The sequence below is a fragment of the Pantherophis guttatus genome, chromosome 1 (assembly GCF_059756535.1).
Source record: "Pantherophis guttatus breed Tessera chromosome 1, ASM5975653v1, whole genome shotgun sequence".
Classification (NCBI taxonomy): Eukaryota; Metazoa; Chordata; class Lepidosauria; order Squamata; family Colubridae; genus Pantherophis; species Pantherophis guttatus.
Window position 1 is genome coordinate 320596279 of NC_142063.1, and position 21595 is coordinate 320617873.

A 21595-nucleotide genomic window follows, 5' to 3' on the forward strand; every position below is an offset into this window, starting at 1 on the left:
CGTTCTGGTTTTGCGCGTTTCCTCGACGTGCTGTTATGCCGCCGCCACCGCAAAGCGAGTACCTCCCTTCCGAGCCGGGACTCCAGGCCGGGGGCTGCCTGCAGCCGCGTACGTGAGGCAGCTTGTGCCGGGGACAGAGGAGGGGAGGGGACTGGAGGGGCGGAGAAAAGGGAGGAGGGTTGGAGCTGGAAGGGGAAGGTGAATTTCAAAACAAGCTTCGGAAAGGAAGGAGGGAGCGGAGCTGGCAAGCGGCGTCTGGAGAGGTAAGGCGGAGAAGCGCCGCGGGTGGCGGCGGGGAGGGCGCGCGCGCGCACCCACCCCCACCCCCTTGCGCGCGCGCGCGAGGGAATCGGGGGGCGCTGCAGCCGCTTGGAAAGAGGCCCGAAAAGCCCAGGCGCAGCGGGGACTTGCCAGTGCAAGCGGAGTGGGCGTGTGCGCGCGCAACCTGCCACGGGCCGTGCAATTTCTCGGTGCCGCGCGGTTTGCGGGGAGTTCGTCTTTTTTCCCCGCGCTTCCTCTGCAAAACCCCCACCAAACTTCCGTGGATCTCTCGCTTGATCTCTTCTCCACCACCCCGGTTTTTTTTTTTTTAGGAATTGCTTCCTAGCTGGACAAGGGTGAGCTCTTGCGCGCTGATCCAATGCAGGCGGACAGCGGTCCTCGGCGCTCTTTTTTAACACTTTACCTGCCCTTTAGATGTACTCTTGTCTTTTGCAAGAACCGGACTGGTTTTTTTTAATGCCCTGTGCTTGCACCGCTGCAAGTGGTTTTCCCTGTGCGGTTCCTACTCCCCCCCCCCCATTTTCCCCCGACGTGGTTCCTGAAGTCCCCTTGCATTTCCTCCCCACCTTGGACAAGCCCTCCAGAGGCGAGAGGACAGGCAAGATCGACTTCGGTTAGCTTTTTTCCCCCCTTCCTCCTCTCTTCACCTCCCCTTTCCAACGCGCAGTTTTTAGTAATACTCCTGTTCCTAATTTTCCGCGTTGACTTCGTCCCGGTAGCCAAGCTCTTCCTTGTGCGAGCTGCCCTGTGTTTTGATCAACGCGTGTTTGCCACGCCTCCCTTTACTGGGCGCTTTTCCTTCTCGTCTTGTCAGGGTTTTGGGTTTTTTTGGGGGGGGCACCGGGGAACGGTGCAGAGCAAGGCACCACCCGCTTCTCTCTTCGTCTGCAGGACCCCCCTTCCTAGCTCCTGGGTCCCGCTTCAGCCCTTTCCCCCCCACAGCCAGCCAAACCGCCCCCCCTCCCTTCTGCCTTCTAGCCCCTGCGCCTGCCCCGCCTCTGGGTTGCCCATGGCACGCCCACTCCAGGCGCAGAGGGGCTCTGCCCCGGGAGGAAAAGTGCCACTCCCCCTCTTCTTGCGGCCATGTCACGTTTGCACTTAGACCACGCCTCGCAGTCCAGCCCCAGATTCTACATTTTAAGTCTTCTCTAAAAAGAAAAAAAAAACTATATGGCTGCCCGTCTCGCGAAAAAGTTGACTTGGCGGTTGTTGAGTCTTTGCCGGTCAAACTTCAGGGCGCTTCCCCGGGACGTCCTGGAAACGCAACGACTTGGGACGTTGCTTAGTCTTTGCTATTATGGTTTAAGTAGCTGGTAACCCCTTGGCTCTTTCTGTCGAGAATCTTTAGAGCAGGGGTCTCCAATCTTGGCAACTTTAAGCCTGGCGGACTTCAACTCCCAGAATTCTGGGAGTCAGCCAAGCTTAAAGTTGCCAAGGTTGGAGAGCTGGGGAATTCTGGGAGTTGAAGTCCACCAGGCTTCAAGTTGCCAAGTTTGGAGAGCTAGGGAATTCTGGGAGTTGAAGTCCGCCAGGCTTCAAGTTGCCAAGGTTGGAGAGCTAGGGAATTCTGGGAGTTGAAGTCCTCCAGGCTTAAAGTTGCCGAGGTTGGAGAGCTAGGGAATTCTGGGAGTTGAAGTCCTCTAGGCTTAAATTTGCCAAGGTTGGAGAGCTGGGGAATTCTGGGAGTTGAAGTCCTCCAGGCTTCAAGTTGCCAAGTTTGGAGAGCTGGGGAATTCTGGGAGTTGAAGTACGCCAGGCTTCAAGTTGCCAAGTTTGGAGAGCTGGGGAATTCTGGGAGTTGAAGTCCACCAGGCTTCAAGTTGCCAAGGTTGGAGACCCCTGCTTTTAGAGAACCACCAAGGGGAGAAGATGCTACAACAGTTGATAAGACCAGAGCAGTCCAGTGCAAAAGCAACTGTTTTTTTTTTTTTGTTCTGTAGGTCTCTGCAGCTGTCTCTCTTCACTGTCGTTTTTCTTTCTCACAGACTTCCTAACATAAATATACTTGTGCAGCTGTTAGCTTTTGCATAGCTACGGCAAGGCTTCAGCTTCTGGGCAGTGCCTTCCACGGTTTGGGTCCCATTTGTCATGCACCCTCTCTTCCATAATGCTGTGCAAGGTTTGAATGTGTTCGCTCAAAAGTAAATCTCATTGAGATTGCAGCTCAGGGCTCGCTGTTCTAATGGTGTGGAGTTTTAATGTGCAGTTAAAATGCTCTGGTAAGCAATTAAATAAATAGCTATTTGTGTGCCAGCTTTCTGGTTCCCCAGACCTGAATTCCTGTGTCTTTGTTTTAGGAAAGATTTAGATATTTGCATGAGGACATTTTAGGAGGACTTTTTAGGAGATTGAACCTTCGTTTGGACGAATTCTAGAAGCAAAAGATCATATTCTGGAGATTTCCTGCCTAACAATTAATCATCTTGGAGCTCTGCTAGCTTCGAAAACTTCAGCATTTTTCATAAGTCGCACTGGCCAATGGAAGGCCTAGTATCTGCCTTTGCACAATATATGGGGTGAGCTTGTTGCATGTTGTGTGAATCCTTGATTAGTTTATAGTTCAGGTCACCGTGCAAATCCTCCAGAAATGTTTAATACGGCAACCCAGGTAAGGATGTTTTGTGAACATAGCCAGTGTGCTGCATTTCAGCAGATGCTGCTTTCTTTGAATCTCTTTTATTTATGGGGTGGAAGAGAAAGCGAAAGCGGCATCTCTTAATGGGGAATCTTTGGCACGAACAAGCTTGTCTGGGCCTTGCTCTGGTCTTGAAATAGAACAGGGTGGGATGAGATGGGAAGGGGAGATTGCCCCAAATGTAGGGAGCAGCATGCCATTGGTCCTTCCTGTTTCCCACTTTGTTACCGTGCAGGTTTTCACTCCTCTTGTGGATCTAACTGGTACTACTTGTGTTTTCCCCACCCCCAATTTGTGCCACACCCCTTCTTTATGCTTGCAATTTGGAGCATATCTCAAATCTTATGCTTGGAAACTTTGGGCCTTCACCAAGTCACACCATTTACCTCACAATATGCCAGTATCCTAGGCTGTGCAATCTGGGAAATGTAGTCCTGAACTTCTTTGATATATTGTAGAAGGTTTGCCCTGTGAGTTAACTAACACCTCTTTGATTGCTGATAGCACACACTTGATTACCTTTCACTATGCAGTGGTGTGGTGACTTCTGGGCTCCTGCCGTTTTCTCCTGGTATCTCTTGGTCTACGTGTTGCTGACTAAGTTTGTGATTAGCCAGGCAGAAGTTCCTTTCCCCAAAAAATGCCTTGCTTCTTTTTTTTCCTGTGTCACTAAGATTGCCCTAATCGAGCTATATAATGGAGCTAGCAAATTATTTATGGACCAGAAACTTTTGCAGACAGGAAAAGTCTTTTTGTACATTTCAAATGGCAAAAATGGCAGGTTCCCAGATTCTCAGAAGATGTGGGGGGCAACCAACTTTGAACATTTTGTTGTTTGTGTGTGTCTACGTACACCTTCAAGTCAGTCTTGACTCTTGGTGACGGCCTGGACAAGTCCCTGCAGTTTTCTTGGCAAGATTTCAAAAAGGGTTTGCCCTTTCCTTCTTCCCAGGGTTGAAAAAGAGTGACTGGTCGAAGTTGCTTCGCTGGCTTAGGGCCTAAGGCAGGACTGGAACTGACAGTCTCCCGTTTTCTAGCCTGATGCTTTAACCACTGCCTTCCCACTTTGAACATCGGGTGATGTAAAGTGCTGATGGAAGAACATTTTTGAAGGCCAAAACCATCACTTACAGGTATACCCTGCAAAGCTATACCAAAGGCTGGAGGAGCCTCTTGAGATGAGTAAGTTGTGAAGCAAATGTAAAGCCATCTTTGAATTGACTTTAACTTCTGGGGACTTCTTGTCATTTTCTTGGCAATCTTATGGTAGTGCTTTGTTATTGCCTACTTTTCTGATGTTTTTTCCACTACTCTGTCTAGCCATAGCCTTCTGATTTCCTGGTGGCCTCCTATCCCAGTACCAAGAAGATTTGATCCTACTTAGCTTTTTTTGCGGGCAACCAGTGTTAGCTTGGTACCACCACGTATGTTGAAGCAGAAAACTCTTTCAAATTCAACCAGGGACACTTTCCCAGTTGGAGAACCTTCTCCTCTTTTCAGTCTGTCTACTTCCAACCTCATGGTGATCTTTTCAGGAAAAATCCCTTAAGCCTGTTTTCTAGCATTTATAAAGAGTTGGGGTGGGGGTGGAGGATGGGGAAGACTGGTGTATGGTAGTTTGCTTCTAGGAATAACTCCTGCTGATGTGATGTTCAGTCTGTCAGAAAAAAGGCTAGCTTCCTCTTTGATCTGTTAGTTGTCAGTATTCAATGAGATCATTTCTATGGCAGGGAATTAAAATATGATGCAGCTCAGAGAAAGTTGCAAGAACAGTTTCTGTTGTGCATACAGTTCTTGCATATGTAGCTACTGTGCCCCTCCTAATGGTGTTTTGATTTTGGTATTTGGCATTAAATCTGAGAGACAAGGGTGTAGTTTGGCAGCCATTATTGTTACTGTTGTTATTGTTAAGAGTGTATTCCTTTGGCAGTGATCTGCAAGAAATTATGCAGAAATGTGGATTGGGGTTTAAGCAAGCAATGGGCAGGGCCAGACCCAGAAGTACGTTTTCAACACCCCCATTTTCCCCTCTCCCTTGGGCATCAGAGCCTCTCTCTCCTCCTTTCCTTTCTCTTTTGCCTTTTCATTTCCCAGGCAATAACGTTGGATGGGTTGCTCTTGCCAGAGGTCTGACCTGCATGTTTGCAATAAATGAGCTTTGAAATTTCCATGTGGTCTTAGTGTAACATGCTGCCCATCCTCGGACTAGCCAGATGCTGCCCATAACATTTGTGAGTCTGATTGGAAACAGCACCCCCCTTTCTGTCAATTGGCACTCCCTGAGCTGTCCTGGAAGATTTGGTAATTCCTTTTTTTAAGAGGACTAACAGAGTCCACACATAGAACATTTCTAATTCTTTTCTGCCCCCCCCCCCAAGTCTACCTGTCTTGATTTTTGTGATGACATTTGTCTTTTGCATTAATGAAGTACCAGGTGTGTGCGTGTATTTGCATGTGTGTGTGATCTGTATTCATTTGGGATTGAGAAAGCTGCAGAATTTGACCAGTAGACTTACTGATGGAACTTGGTAACTGATTTACACATTATATGATACTGCAGGTTGTGGATCACTCTATTGCAGAAAGCCAGCTGTTATTTTAAGCATATTGTATGAGCTATGTAATCTTATTATTAGCATAGCTAATAATTTTTTAAAAAATGTATAGTAATTTGTTTTGTCTGAAAATGGATATACCATATTGTGTGAACCAGTGGTGGGTTTCAAAAATGTTTACTACCGGTTTTGTGGGTGTGGCTTGGTGGGCGTGGCATGGCTTGGTGGGCGTGGCAGGGGAAAGATACTGTAAAATCTCCATTCCCTCCCCACTGCAGGGGAAGGTTACCGCAAAATCCTCATTTCCTCCTGATCAGCTGGAGGCAGAGAATAGATGGGGGTGGGGCCAGTCAGAATTTTTACTACCGGTTCTCCGAACTATTCAAAAATTCTGCTACCAGTTCTCTAGAACTGGTCAGAACCTGCTGAAACCCACCTCTGGTGTGAACTCCATAACTCTCACTTCTGGACTTTGAAAACCTGGGCAACTGCAAGATGACAGCAAAAAGATAAAGAAAAATGCCACTCTTTGTTCCCCTCTACTGGTTTTCCGGGTTTCTGCAGCCCAGATGCGGTAACCCTAGTGAACTCTTGTTTTGTTCAAAGCTATCTTTGCACTTGGATGTGATGGGAAAAGCAAAAGCCTGGTGAATCTATTTTAGTTTTGTCTGTATTATATGCGGTGAGGCTTTATGGTTTGACTGCTCTCTTCCAGCCTGAACTGGAGATGCTGAGCTGGGAATCTATTGCTTCTGTGTGAAAAGGATCAGCTCTAGCACCCACCCAGTTCCTGCAGGTTTTCTACCCTCTTGCGGTTGAAGCAGATTGAGTGCAGGGCTGGTTGAGTTCAGTGTGACATTGTAAACTTTTCTTCTCTTGGAATAGTCTTGAAATCTGATTCACTCTGCAAGGGGAGGTGGGAACAAAGCCCTCCTACCATGTCCTCAATTGTCACTTGAACATGGAAAATAAAAGGGATCTCCCTTGCATCAGGGGATTCTGCCAAACCACTGTATAAATGTGCCTGAACAATGACAGATAAATTGTTGCTGGGGAGATATTATAAGCGTGAGGAGTAATGCCACCAGTGCCTTCACAAGGAGAGTATATATACTTTCCTCTTTCGAATGTGCCTTCTCCAGCTCTCCATGATAAACTCATACCTGCCTCCAGGCAAGACTGCCACTCCTCCTCCTTAAGAGACTTCTCCTTGCAGGAATATGCTGAGAGTATCTGATTTAAATTTGCAGCTTTTAGACTTTCCTTCTAAAAAAGCTCCTAATCCCCTGTTTTTTCCTTCTTGGAGAATCTCACTTTTAACCCTTTGGTGCTGCCGGATTCTCCCCAATGCAAGGCTGAGGCAAGTGGGAGCTGCTGCCCTTTAAAAAACAGAGGGAATGACTTTGAAGTTGGGAGGGTTAAGCTTCTATCAATCCTTATCCTAATTGTGTGTTGAACTGTGCTTGTAATCTGTACAAATATAACTAAGAGGCTGAGGTGGCAGAAAGTCCTAAAGAATATATACCGGGGCTTATATTCCAGATAAATCTGCATAGGATGGTCTTGCAACTTTGCTGCACAAGTTTGCTTTGGAGCAGGGGTCTCAAACCTTAGCAACTTTAAGCCTGGCGGACTTCAACTCCCAGAATTCCACAGCCAGCAAAGCTGTTGAAGAGCTTTGCTGGCTGGCAAAGAGTTGAAGTCCGCCAGGCTTAAAGTTGCCACGGTTGGAGACTCCTGCTTTAGAGGCAGCCCCATTGCTGTTCGGCTGTAAAAATAACCCCTCCTGCATCAAAAGCCCCCTATTTTCAACCAATCTCAGTGAAGGATTTATTAGGTGGTTGCTGTCAACCTCATTCCCCCTCCCCTCCCATTTCTACCATCTGGGTTTCATGATTACGACCTGCCTTACAGAGCCCCTTTCTGGGAAAGATGGGAAGTTTAGAAATAGGAAATATAAATAAATTAAAAAAAAATGTAATCTGCCTTTAACATTCAGTTGTTCCTCTTATTGATGTTCAATAGCAGATGTAACAGCTTTATATTAAAGCAAAAGCCATTCTCTTAAAAGATCAGATAGCGATATGGGTAGTCCTTGATTTACAACAGTTCATTTAATGACCATTCAAAGTTACAACGCACTGAGAAAAGTGACCTAGGAGTGTTTTTGATAGTTATGATCTTTGCAGCGTCCCCATGATCATGTGATCAAAATTCAGATGCTTGACAATTGGTTTGTTTTTATGGCCATTGCTGTATTGCAAGGTCATGTGATATCCTTTTGTGACCTACTGACAAGTGAAGTCAAGGCAGAAGCCAAATTCACTTAACAATTGGGTTATTAACTTATCAACTGCAGTGATTCACTTAATGACTGAGGCAAGAAAGGTGGTAAAATTCACTTAACAAATGTCTTAACAAATGACCACCATTGTGGTCATAAGTTGCAGACTACCTCTACTTGACCTGAAACTTCAGATAACCCTGAGAACTTTGTGTAATGTAACCAAAAGGAAAATTGTGAAATATAAGGGGAATAATCACTTTAAATGTGGTTCATTTGAAATGCAAATCAAATTAAATCAGATGTTTGTCCTAGGCCTATCTTAGTTTTGGAGTGCTGTTTCTATCATGTTTCTCAAAGATGAAATATGGCCCTTGGCCTAAAAAGGTTGCATAGCTTCCTTCAATTTTTTTTCACTATGACTGATGCCTACTATGGTAATATTTTATATTGAAGTCGAATATAGCTTCCTTCAACATTTTTCATCCTTAAAACTGTTGTAATCCAAAGATAGGTCAGGTTTTGGTTGGCTGAGGGGTTAGTTTTGGTGGTGGGTAGGTATGTTTAAAATTCTTAAATGTCAGTTTTTGGATTTTACATTGCTAGATGAATTATGTAGAGTTTGCAGTTTGCAGGGATTTTAATTTGGAAGAACTATTAGATTAAAAATTATGGGTGGCATGGTGACCTAGAAGTGGAGCTCTCACTTCACAATCGGGAGGCTGTGAGTTCGATCCTAGGTAGTGGCAGATATTTCTCTCTCTGGGCGCAGTGAGTAATTGTCTGCTGCTGCGAACTCCGTGTAGGTGTCAGGAAGGGCATCCGGCCAGTAAGCTCTCAGCTCCATTCAGTTGCCCTGACCAGGGGTGGGTTCTACTTACTTTTACTACCAGTTTGCATCCTGCCCGTGCACTCTTCTGCACATGCGCAGAAGCTTCTGGGCATGTGCAGATCACTTCTGATGATGTCTGGGTCAGTGGGCGGAGCCTCCTGCCGGTTTTACTACTGGTTCTTGCGAACCGGTCCAAACCGGGGGGTGGGAGGGGAACCCACCATTGGCCCTGACTCTACCCCAATGCAAGGGATTACAATGTTGTTAAAGGGAAAAAGATTAACAATGTGACCCAATTTGAAAATTGACTTAAAAATAAGATTCATAGTTTTAGATAATCTGTACTATTAAAGGATACTCGCCAGATGTTTTAGATTTCAGCCCTTGTTGCTAGCTAATATAATTGTTTTGGTATATGTTTTATTTCCAGTTTTTCTTTAACAACCTACATTTTTTGTGGACAGTGTAATGACTGGGTTAACATATTTTTCACACAGTGCTCACAGTAATAATACAATTGCATATACATAAATTTTACCTTCCAACTTCTAACCTTAATGTGCTCATTATAATTATAATATATTCTTTTATATACTTATTAACTCCTAACATGTTAATATTATAGATATCACTCAGTGTTCCACCACATTTTCAATAGCTCAATTTTCTAGAAAGTTGCTAGCTAATATAATTTTGTAGAGGAGTGTAAATTGGTGTCATTAATTTGGGATCTGTTGAAGTTCGTCTAGCTTGGTTTCAGAAGAATTAGATGGCAATCATCCTATCTTGTGGGATCATCCTTGCTGCAACTCTGTGGGGAACAGAGTGGGTTGAGGCCTTTCTGGTATGCAATAGCTAATCTTATCCATTTACCCATCCAGCGATCCATATCTTGCAGGTAGGTTTGCCAGAAAAAAAATACCTTGTGTGCTGAGAGTGTTGAGTCTGGAAATGAAAAATAGAATGGGAATCAAGAAGAAAACTTGGCCAAGCCTCCTTTTTTCTTAACCTGCTCCCCATTTTTTTCATTGAGCCTACTCAAACATCAAAACAAGGTGAACATGACTACAACTCCTCAAATGTCAAGAGGATTTTTTAAAAGAAAACTTTTACCCCCTTCCCCACATGTAAATAGGTAGTATATCCAAGAGAGAAATTCTAACTTGTTCTCCTAGTTCTGTTTTTGAAGAGGATAAGTATAACAATTATTCCAAACCATATTGCTAAATCACAAGGATATGAATCTCAGTCAGAGGGTAACTATTGTATTATGATAAGCAGCCTTTAAAGTTATAGTTGTTGTAACTACTTCTTAAGCATTCAAGCCTGTGATTTCACCCATTTCTTAACTTGTCAAAGCAATACTAAAATGAAGGCAATGCATCTACCAGGCTGAATTAAAGCAACCTCATTGCACAGATGTGAAATCAATAAATAGGGCTTGCTTAGAGCCAATAGATACTTTCAGCTGATTAGAATAATTTGCAATGTTCCTTTTTGTTGCATTAACCAACCTGTCTTTTGCAGGCCAGCTTGCTCTCTGAATTAGAAAAAACTAGTGCAGGTAATTCTCGATTTATGATTGGTTGCTTAGTGACTGTTCAAAGCTATAATGTCTATGGAGATTCTCAGTCATCCAGGTCACGGTTGTCCCAAAGGTACTTTTTCAAGAGGTAACTGGACTTTCTGGTTTTTCTTTGAAGACGTTTCACTTCTCAACCAAGAAGCTTCTTCAGCTCTGATTGGATGGTGGAGAATGGAAAAGTATCTCCAAAAAGTATTACAACCCAATTCTGAAGGTCCGGTAGCTATCCCCTAGTCATATGACTGTAATTTATGACATTTTTGCCAAAACCCAGCACTTGCTACCCATTTTTTTTTTTTTTTGGCAAAAACACCCCATAGTGAGCAATTTGTTTGCTTAACAACCATGGATTCATTTAATTAACCATGGTGATTCACTTAATGACAATTGCAAAAAAGGTCATAAAATTAGGTCGGTCAACATAGGTAACCCGCTTTATGCCCATCATACTTAAGACTATAATGGACAGTAGACAAATCAAAGACTACCTGTAATTCATATCCAGATTGTCTGTAAAACCTTATCCTGAATTCCCTCAGTTAGCTCTTTCAGATGTTTTCCAACCAACTGGCTACAAATTCCTGGAGTTTTAATCCCAGGATATCTGAGGGTCCAATTTGGGTTCTAGTCCAAATATGAAAGAGAATTAACTGAGATGATCTGAATGAAGCCTGTATATACAAATTAAAACATGGAGCTCAAATTTCAGCTAAACTCTGGAGGGAGCAGGTGACTTACTGGGTACAGAACCTGATGCCCCCAGAATCACAAGCAACCTCTCTCTATCTCTATCTCTCTCTCCCTCCCTCCCTCCCCCCCCCCTCTCTCTCTTAGAGTCTGTCAAAGTATAATGTTAATGGGTCAGAATAGGAAACTTCTGGGGAAAAAAGTGGTTCTGTCATTTATCCTTGCTTGCATGATTTTTGCATCGTACCATTTTTATTTCATTTGTAGGCTGCCTTGGGGCAATGATCTGGTGGTTGCAACTTGGATTTTTCTCAGGTTATTAATATCTAAAATGTAATGTAACATGCTAGTTTGACAGAAATAATTCTTGGAATTTCAGTTTGGCAAAGTGCTGTGAGGGGGGGAGCCGCGGGGGGGGGGAGAATTTAAAACAAGATAGACTGTGTAGCTGAAAATCTACCTGCCTTGCTGTCTGCATAAAGCTCTTTGTCTCTTCTTTCCAAGCTTGATTAATTTCCTAAATTTCCTAAACAAATGCTGTGGTTCAGGCCAGATTGGAAATTGCATGCGCACATTGAGAACAAATTAAAATATTCTCATTCCTTTAAGTTCAGATATATAGGGAATCATTGTGATGTGTGTGAGCTAGGCATTTCACACATGTCCTGAACTCATTGCTTTGTTGTGATTTCCAGGAGTGAGTTCTGGATTCAGGTGAATTCCAGGCTTCTTATAATCAGGAGCCCCCAAGCTTTTTTTCTAGGCTAAGGTCCCATGTTTTGCCTTTAAGGAAGTTCAGTTCAAAAAGAAATGGGAAGAGCCAGAACAATTAAATCTGGTTAATAGGATGACTCCTGCTAGGTACTTAATAATTTCCATCTTCTGTCACCTTTATTATACCAGATCTCTGGGATCCTTTCCCAGAGTTTATAGGAGCCACGTACTGCCCAGGAACCCCACGTTTGCTCCTCTGATATAGATTATCCGTGCCCAATGGTGGGTTGTATCGTAAGCATTTCTTTTTCAACAGGCTGAATTCTGAGTGCAACTGTCTGTTTACACAGCAGTGGCTTGCTGAGTTCTGAAAAAGCCATTCCTGAGTTTTGGGGCTAGAGCTTCCTGTCAGTACTGTCCCTTGGGACATGCGTGGGTATTGGTTTTGCTTGTCTACTCTGTTCCTAAACTGTCTTTTGACACAAAGCCCTCCCTAATTGATGCAAAACACAGAAATCTCTTTCTTTCTCGATTCTTTCATTGCAGAAGCTCAGCGCTGCATGTCTACACAAGGGAACTTTCTTCTCTTCCTCCTCACTACTTTAACTGCAAAAAAACCCCAAAAACCTATTTTAACTGAAAATACATTCCTGGCTTGAACCCTTGTGTGGATGCAATTAGAGAGTAGGACTTTCTCGGGGTGAGATCTGTTCCTTGCTTGATTCCAGGCCAAATCGTTTCAACAGTCTGACATGGCTGAGGACTCCCATTTGGTTATATAGTGATAGGGCTGTAGACTTTTCCAAAGCAAACTTGCAAACCTACTGAAAATGCCTTCCCTCAGTGCCATGAAGAATGTGTAGCCCCACATTCATTTGGGCTATCTTAGGCAGTGGTGAGTTCCTCCCAGTTCCGCCGAGCCGGTAGCAGTGATGATATGACATCACCGAACCGGTTCTGGCCGCCCCCACCCCTCCCACCCACCCCCCGCCTTATTCTTACCTATTATTTGGCCCCACCCCCAATCTATTGCTGCCTCCTGAGTCCCAGCTGATGGCTAGAGGGAAAAAAACTGTTTAAACTCTTGTAGCGGGGCTTCAAAGGGCCGCCCTACAGCTGATCAGTGTTAAAAGAAAACAAATGAGTAGACCGGTGCCTGCAAAAATAAATGGGTAGACCAGTGCCTGCAAAAATACATGAGTAGATCAGTGCCTGTAAAAATAAATGGGTAGATCGGTACAGCTCTGCAAGCAGTTAAAAGCTTGGTAGACCAGTACCTCTGCTAAATCCTAAATAATTGTCACATGAGCATCAAGCCACAGCCACAAAATAAGCCATGCCCACAGAACCGGTAGTAAAAAATTTTAGAACCCACCCCTGATCTTAGGCAAATGTTGGCTGGTACAGAGGTACATGTTGCAGGAATGTTGTGGCCCTTCAGGTACTATGGGCTTTGCCTGTATTTTCTCAGAGCTTCTGTTGCCTGTAGTTGGCATCTAGGAACCATAAAGTAAAAAAAGGTGTATGTGTGGAGTACTTGTGTGTCTGGATTTCCTTATAAAAGGCTCTGCTTCCTTAGGATGGCTTGAGTGTTGTGCTTGAGAAGTGTGAAGCCGAACTGGCAAACTGTGGTCTGTCAGCTCTTTACTGTATAGCTCCAAGTACCTGCTGTGGCTGCTGCTGCTGAACATCAAGAGACATGTTTTTAGCTATTCTGGTAACAGAAATGCAATATATATATATATGTATGTATGTATGTATGTATGTATGTATGTATGTATGTATATATATATATGGAGTTTACATTCTAACTAGGTTTTCCATGAATGCCCCCAGTACCCCCAAATCTAAGGAAAAATCCAAAAATCCTGGTCTCACCAAATAGATGACATGATCCTGCCCGTTTTGCAGTATTGCCCTGCCAGGCTGAGACCTCTGTGTTTCCCCCACTTTAATAAATAAACTTGGCCAACGCTGGTGGTTTGAGATTCCTTTGCAGGCTGTACTATAATTCATGCTATCAATTGCTCATCCTTCCAGTAATTATTATTAATTATAATGAATGTCCTTTCCTTCTTTACTGATTGCAGTGTGTCCGTGATGGCGAGTGTGCTGTCCAGGAGGCTGGGGAAGCGGTCCCTGTTGGGCGCCCGCATTTCTGCACCCCCTTTGCTGGGGGATGGGATGCTGATGACAGCTCAGGTTCATCCCCTGCAGCCAGAACACACCAGAGCATCTTCACATCAGAGCACCCTTTCATATGAGGATGGACACTTCAAGGAACACGTTGAAGCCTCTGGCAATCAGAACCAAAATTGGCCAGTGCTACAACCTGGCCAAAAGGTACTGAATTTGGTGCTGATGACTATAAACCGTCTTTCATCTCAAAAATGCTGGTATTAAAAAGAAACACAATTCTGTAATAACAAGCCATACAGGTTTATTCAGTCAACAAGCAAGAAAATAATTTTCTTTTCTTTTTTTAAAAGTAAAATGCCTAGGGAAACTGGGAAAAAAAAATGGGTTGAGGCAGAAAAATGAGCAGGATTACTATTGATACCAGTTGCATCACCCTTGAGACATGTTCCAGAGTTAGGGTGCCATCGTGGAGAATTCTGCCTCATTTATAATGTGTAAAGTATTTCTTAGGCTGATGGTACTTGGAGAAAGTCTTAACCAATGGATTGAATAATGAAAGGCTTGCTGTTTGATATATTTTGGTCTCTAAGCCATTAATTTGGACTTAGAAATTAAATAGGAAACTAATTTAATTCCTTAAACCTTGGGGTAGATCAGTTTTTCCTAGTTTGGTATCCTCTAGATATGTTTAGACTACAATTCCCAGAATTCCCCTAGGTTGGAGAAACCACCTCAGAGTTTTACAACTGAAATCCTAGTAGCCAAATTCTTCAGGAGCTGAAGTCAATGAACTGGTTTCAAGGGCAACAGCCATACAACAAATCAGTGGGTGTTATGGACTTTTGTTGAGCTAATATTTACAGACGTATCTGCAAATATAAAAAAATCAGGAGTTTTTTTGAGGGGAAGGAAACTATTTTATTTCTGTACCAACAAACATTTCATGTCAGGCTTCACAGTTTATTTGAACTGGAACAAGATGCCATCCTGTCTCGCTGCTGTGTAAATGGCTCACCCCCATCACATCACTTTGGCCATACAGGCTGAGGTAATGTGAATTATAGGTAGACATATCTGAAGTATGTAAATCACATCTGGCTCAGTGGTGGGTTTCACATTTTTTTTACTACCGGTGTGGCCTGGTGGGCGTGGCATGGCTTGGTGGGCGTGGTTGGGTGGGCATGGTAGGGGAAGGTTACTGTAAAATCTCCATTCCGTCCCCAATCCAGGGGAAGGTTACTGCAAAATCCCCACTTCCTCCCAATTAGCTGGGACTTGGGAGGCAGAGAATAGATGGGGGCAGGGCCAGTCAGAATTTTTACTACCGGTTCTCCGAACTACTCAAAATTTCTGCTATCGGTTCTCCAGAACTGGTCAGAACCTGCTGAAACCCACATCTGATCTGGCTGTACTAAACCAATGATGTCAAAAGTTGAGTTAGTCTTTATTTCCAGTCTTCCTATATTACCTGCACACAGCCAGTGTATTATAGGTAGTTAAAAGCACCAGACTAGAATCCGGGAGACCATGAGCTCTAGTCCTGCCTTAGATATGAAGGCAGTTGGTTGACCTTGGACCAGTCTCTCTCTCTCTCCTCCCCCCCCCCCCATCTAGCAGATCTAGGAAGAAGAAAGCAATGGCAAACCACTTCTAAAAATCTTGCTGAGGAAACTGCAAGGATTTGTCCAAGCAGTTGCCAGGAATCAACACTACTTTGAAGGCCCAAATGAATAAATAAATGTAAATAAACTGCATTCTCTTGTCAGTATATAAAATATTTAAAACACATTTAAAATACCTCCCTAAACCATATAAAGTAATGTAACAATGGCAATGTGTAGTTCCCACTTGCACTATTATGAATCCTCAAGCATGGAGGTGAATTGAGATATATTTTTGGCTTGTGACTAAATTATAACAATGCATTCTTTATTTCCAGGGGGAGGGTATTTCAAAGAACGGGTGCAACAACAGATGAGAGACCCTCTTCCCGATTGATATCCCATTTATAGATCTGATATGATACTGTGTAGAAATAATGGACAGCGATTTTGCACATTTGTAAATGAATCAAGTGGAACAGGCTATACTTACAGTGCTTTATTCATTCGATATTCCAAAAGATAAAGGATAAGTTTTAGTGTCACGTGTCACTGGGGATTTAATGTACTCTAAAATTGAAGATTTAGATGCATATGGTAGAATTTCCAATGAACTTCCATAGATTTAAGAGCTTGATTTCATATCGAGTCATTTTGTATTCTCTCCTTTGCTATTATGCAAAGTGATGCATGTGATATTTGGGGGGAAAAAAGGGGGATTACTTAAAATGTGGCATGTTATCTCCTTTCCTTGGGGCTAATTTCCTGTTTCCTTTGTTAAATGTCAAGGACAGGTTGCTTTTCCAAATGGAAAATACTGACTGGCAGTGATGGGCATCAAGCCCAGGCTTTCTGGAAGGTCCAGCTTGGGGAAGTTTAGGTTAAAAAAAAGTGTGAAATTAAGGTGGCATTAGGGGACGACGACACAGAGAGAAACGTTAGGTGGCATTGCGGAAGAAGAGGAAATGTGAAGTAATCCTATTGTGAATTTCTATAAAAATAATTCTAGTTCCAAGTCTTTTGTTGGAGTTAGTGGACTATAAAAAGAATGCATTCAAAACCACTCATCCACAGACTCAGCATACCCAGTGCCTAAAAGTATTTGGGAGCTTTATGAAACAAAAAATATATCCTCAAAAGCTGACCAAATGAAAATAGGCCTTCCCCTCAGTTTGTAAATGCCAACATTGTTTTGCTTAGGTGAGTTGCTATTTAGGGCAGGGACACACCATTTGGGGGGTTGCATTTAATAGTTGGCTTGCTAGGTATAAGGTGCAAAAATTAATGTGTATTTATTACATATGTGAGTGCATTACTTACACTCATTTAAGTGAGTGTAACCATCAGTTAAATCAAATTAAACTAAATACATTATTGGTTGCTCCCTATATACCTCTCCTTGTCATATTAAAAATAAAATGAGACAATTTGGAGGGGCTTTGGGGGTGGTGGTGTCTAAGGCTTTTGGGGTATATATGGCCTGATTCAGAAAGTGCCACAACAGCTTTCAGGATTGTGTGGGTAGATTCTGCAAAGTCCCAGCTGCATATCAGCCAAGGCTAAACAAAGCAAACAGTTCAACCAACCAGCAAACTTTGGCTGAAATATGACCAGACGTCCCCTTGGGAGTTCTACCATTGGAGTTGTTCCCACTCCTTCTGCAGGTGGGTGATGTTCTATAGCAGCCTTGTAGATGGAGGTTGCTTACAATGGGTATCTGGTGTTCTCCTTATCGCTGGTCCTTAACTTATGACCACAGTCAGAACCAGAATTTCCATCGCTAAGCAAGGCTGTTGTTAAGTGAGTTGGGCCCAATTTTACAACCTTTTTTTGCCATGATTGTTAAATGAATTACTTAACAATGAAGTATTTTATTGCTGTTAAGTAAATCATGCCATCATTAAGCGACTCCAGCTTCCACCATTGACATACAGGTAATCCTCGACTTACAACATTTCATTTATGTCCATTCAAAGTTACAGCAGTGCTGAAAAAAGTGAATATGACCGTTTTTCACACAACCATTGCAGCATTCCCATGGTCACATAATTAAAATTCGGACACTTGGCAGCTTATTTATGATGGTTGCCGTGTCCTGGTGTGTGTGTGTGTGTGTGTGTGTGTGACATGATCCCCTTTTGCGACCTTCTGACAAGCAAAGTCGATGGGGAAGCCAGATTCGCTTAACAACCATGTTACTAACTTTAACAACTGCAGGGATTCACTTAACAAATGTGGCCAGAAAGGTCGTAAAATGGGACAAAATTCACTTAATAAACATCTCCATTTAGCAACCGAAATTTGGGGCTCAGTTGTGCTCGTAAGTCAAGGACTAGCTGTAGTTTGAAGCCAATTGGGAAGGTCGCAAATGGTGATCACATGACTTTGGGATGCTGCAACCATTGTTAATAGAAGCCAGTTTGCCAAGAGCTCCAAATTTTCTTCACTTTACTATGGGGATTCTGTGGCGGTTGTACAGTAAGTGTGAGGATCAGTTATAAATCACTTTTTTTTCAGTGTTATTATAACTTTGAATGCTAAATGAACGGGTGTTAGTCGAGAACTACTTGCATAGCAATAGCACTTAGACTTAAATACTGCTTCACAGTGCTTTTACAGCCCTCTCTAAGTGGTTTACAGAGTCAGCATATTGCCCCCAACAATCTGGGTCCTCATTTTACCAACCTTGGAAGGATGGAAGGCTGAGTCAACCTTGAGCCTGGTGAGATTCGAACTACCAAATTGCAGGCAGCCGGCAGTCAGCAGAAGTAGCCTGCAGTACTGCATTCTAACCACTGCGCCACCACGGCTCAGAGCTTCCTTTTCCCTTCAGAGGCTTGAAATCATGGTTTTTCTTCCATTTTAGCTTTACCCTCCACTGTGTTTCTCCCATGAGGGAGCCTAGTAACCCAAGGCCCAATTGGAAGAATTGGGATTTAAATTCAGGAAGTCTTGATCAGAAAGCCAGTCCTTTAGTGCTCTCACCCTGGCTCACCCGTCACAGTTTATTCAAACCACGGCTTGATTTATTGTATGAATTCAAATCTTCTCATCTGGCAGAATTCCTGTCTCATTGTATTTTGTTCATTGCACTACCTTAGTCTCTCCCCCTACATATTCTCAAGGATATGTTGTGATGGATGTCCTGCTTTACCTTTCAGCAGTAGCTACAACATTTAGACTTATATACCAGGAGCCCTGATGGCGCAGTGGTTAGAATGCAGTATTGCAGGCACAACCTGGAGTTCGATTCTGACTGGCTCAAAGTTGACTCAGCCTTCTATCCTTCTGAGATAGATAAAATGAGGACCCAGATTATTAGGGGCAATATATTGACTTTGTAAACTGCTCAGAGAAAGCTGTGGAGCTGTGGAGTGGTGTTCTAAGTGCTATTGCAATTGCTATACTGCCACATAATGCTTTACAACACTCTGGGCAGTTTACAATGTCAGCATTATTTGCATATTGCCCACAACAATCCGGGTCTTCATTTTACTGACCTAAGAAGGATGGAAAGCTAAGTCATCCTTGAGCCCTGTCAGGATCGAACTCTAGGCTGTGGGCCGAGTTTGCCTGAAGTACTGCACTTAACCATTGCTCCACGAGGAGTCTTATAATACGAGTTTGAAAGTAGATAGAGATTGAACATTAACCTAATCATGAATACATTTTCATTGCATTAGATCTAACTGCAGCATTTTAACCTGCATATACATAGTGCTCTCCATCCTCTCTCTCATCTCAATTGATGCCTAACTTTAAAAGGAATTAGGACAGAGGTGGGCAACTATGGCAACTTTACAATCTGTGGACTTCAGTTCCCAGAATTCTGGGAATTGAAGTACACAAGTCGTAAAGTTGCCATAGTTGCTCACCCGAATTAGGAAGTATGTGGGCAAACTTCCTCCCTTCCTGCACACACAGTCACAGACTCCCACAGAAACTTAGAGCAGAAAGAAGCAGAGGCTGAGGAAGGTGTCAAGAGCCCTACTGGATCCTGTACTGGGCTGCATGAGGCTACCACACACAGGTTGTACACACCTGTGACTTAATGCATATATATTTTATGGAGCGTTACAGATCCTGTCACTCCAGTTTTTCAGAACAGGGGATTCACTGCAGCTTCCCCAGTTTTTCCATATCCCTCTATAAATAACACCCCCAGGAATAACTTAACTCAAAGAGTGCCCCTCTCAGCCTAGATAAAATTACATACAAAAATAGACTTTAGGAAGTTAAGCAGCAAAGGGGAAAGACCTTTGCAGAGACCATCTTTCCATGGACTACCCAAGCATCGGCTAGTCATTCCCTTTCTGGCTCTCCATTCCTAGCCAGGTGGCCTGCGCTGTCTTACTAGATTGCATGTGCTTTTGTATGAGCACCATGAGCACCATGAGAATGGTTGGAGAGATTTCATGAGTTTTTGCTTATTCGCCTATTCTGACACTCTCTGAGAGATTTGACAAAGCCTGATGGAAAGTCAGCTGATAATCACAGTGTGTCCCTTTCACTTAGAAGTTGAACCAGAGTGCAAAATACATCACATGCTGGTCATGTAGATATGACTGTGGCTGCAGAGAACATATCTCAGTGAAATAAAGCAGCTCCTTTCCTGTTGTTCAGGGCTCTGGAAATGCATTTTTGAAGCCCTCCCATTATAAGGCATCGGAACTCTGAATTTGTTTCAAAATGACATTTAGCGGAGTATCTTCTCTTTAACAAGGGCCAGCCAGTTGCTTTACAATAGCGGCTCCCAATGTTTTGGGCATCAGGGACCGGTTCTGTAGAGAGAGGTTTATCCGTGGACCGGAGGGGGCGTGGTTTCGTGTGTTGCCTGCATCCAGCAGATGGGGCTTCGCTTGTTTCCATGGCCTGGTTTCTGGCATGCTCCAAACCAGTGCCAGTCCATAAATGGGGGGTTGGGGACCCCTGCTTTACAAGCTTGAGCACCATAGCTACCCCTGTTCGTTGCCTCTGAACATAGGGTGCCTTTTGAATACTTGGTTCATAGTTATTGGTAGGTTTGGCTTTGGTTGGTTTGTTTATGTTAGGAAAAATGGAAACAAGGACAACAAAACAGGTTAACTCATTTGGAGATCAGAATGACCATTATGACTGATAGTGGCTTTTCTCCCTACAGGTATATGTCTTTTACAACGGGCAAGAGAGTGCTGGGTTGGTGGAGTACCATGACCCGGTCAGTCACGAAGTGAAGGTGTTGCTCCCGGAAAAAGGTTTTTATGTCACTAGGAAAGATGAAGAAGTGAGACTGGCTGAAGTTGTGATGTCACCTCTCCCCAAACTGGAGATGGGCCATGGAACCCCTACAACAATGGATTATAGTCCGGTTCCTGTGGTGATGGAGCATTGCACCTCTGCAGCAGACTTTGCTGCGACATCTGCTTTGAGATCGGTTTCTAGGAATATTGATGTACCAAAAAGGTGGGTGGTTTGGAATGCCCATTTGGTTGTAGTTATGCAATATTGCATAACAGTTCCATAATAATTTAGAGATTTTTTCCCTTCGCTGAAACAAAATGTGGAAAGCAGTTTTCCCTCCTGCTGTTTTCTTTCCCTTTCATTTTATTAGGTTGAAAGCACAAAGGCAAATACAGCTTTGTTTGCACTTGATCTTACATAAGCTACTCTAGGAGCCTTTTCAGCTGAAGGGTGGTAGATGGAAGTGTTTATAATATTTTAAACAAATGAGTAAATAATTTGCAGCCACAAACTAAAATAACATATCTTGACAAAGATGCCTTGGTGATAGTAGTTCATACCATGATCCACCCATTAGGCTAGTGTAAACATGCTCCATGAAGGGTTGCCTTTGGAGATAACCCACTAGCTGGATTGAGTGCAAATTACAACAGCAAGATTGTTGTCAGGACACCAGGGTAGGGATCTTTCCTAATTTGAAGTTGTTGTACTGGTTATTAGTAAGCTTTAGGGCCAGTGGTGGGTTTCAAAAATTTTCGCTCCCGGTTCGGTGGGCGTGGCTAATGGGAGCATGTGACTGGGCATGGCCAACTAGACGTCACTCATGCCCACTCAGTCACATGACACCTCCCCCCAACCTAGCCACGGCCACAGGAAAAGGTAGGTGGAAATTCCAAAAATTTTCCTATCTACCCCTGCCCTCCCTTCGCCAGTCACCCCTGTTCCCCCTCCTTTAGTGGCCACGGCCCTAGCCCCGCTTCCTCCACCACCACCACCATCTCTTTGTTCGGGCTGCTTACCTTCCACGGCGGCTGGTCCAGAGTCCAGAAGGCAAGCTGACC

General features: G+C 43.6%; 1 protein-coding gene across 4 annotated transcripts in view; it reads left to right on the top strand.

The window, feature by feature from the left end:
• The window catches only part of ZNF395 (zinc finger protein 395), a 46917-nt gene that overhangs the window by 3249 nt on the left and 22073 nt on the right, over positions 1-21595 (top strand). The window contains exons 1-3 of one of the 4 annotated variants that reach the window (XM_034421259.3): positions 192-263; positions 13665-13917; positions 20455-20756. In XM_034421259.3, the coding sequence (XP_034277150.1) occupies positions 13675-13917; positions 20455-20756 (545 nt within the window). In that variant the 5' untranslated portion in view covers positions 192-263; positions 13665-13674. The other 3 variants (XM_034421261.3, XM_087883331.1, XM_034421260.3) reach the window with 3 other exon arrangements.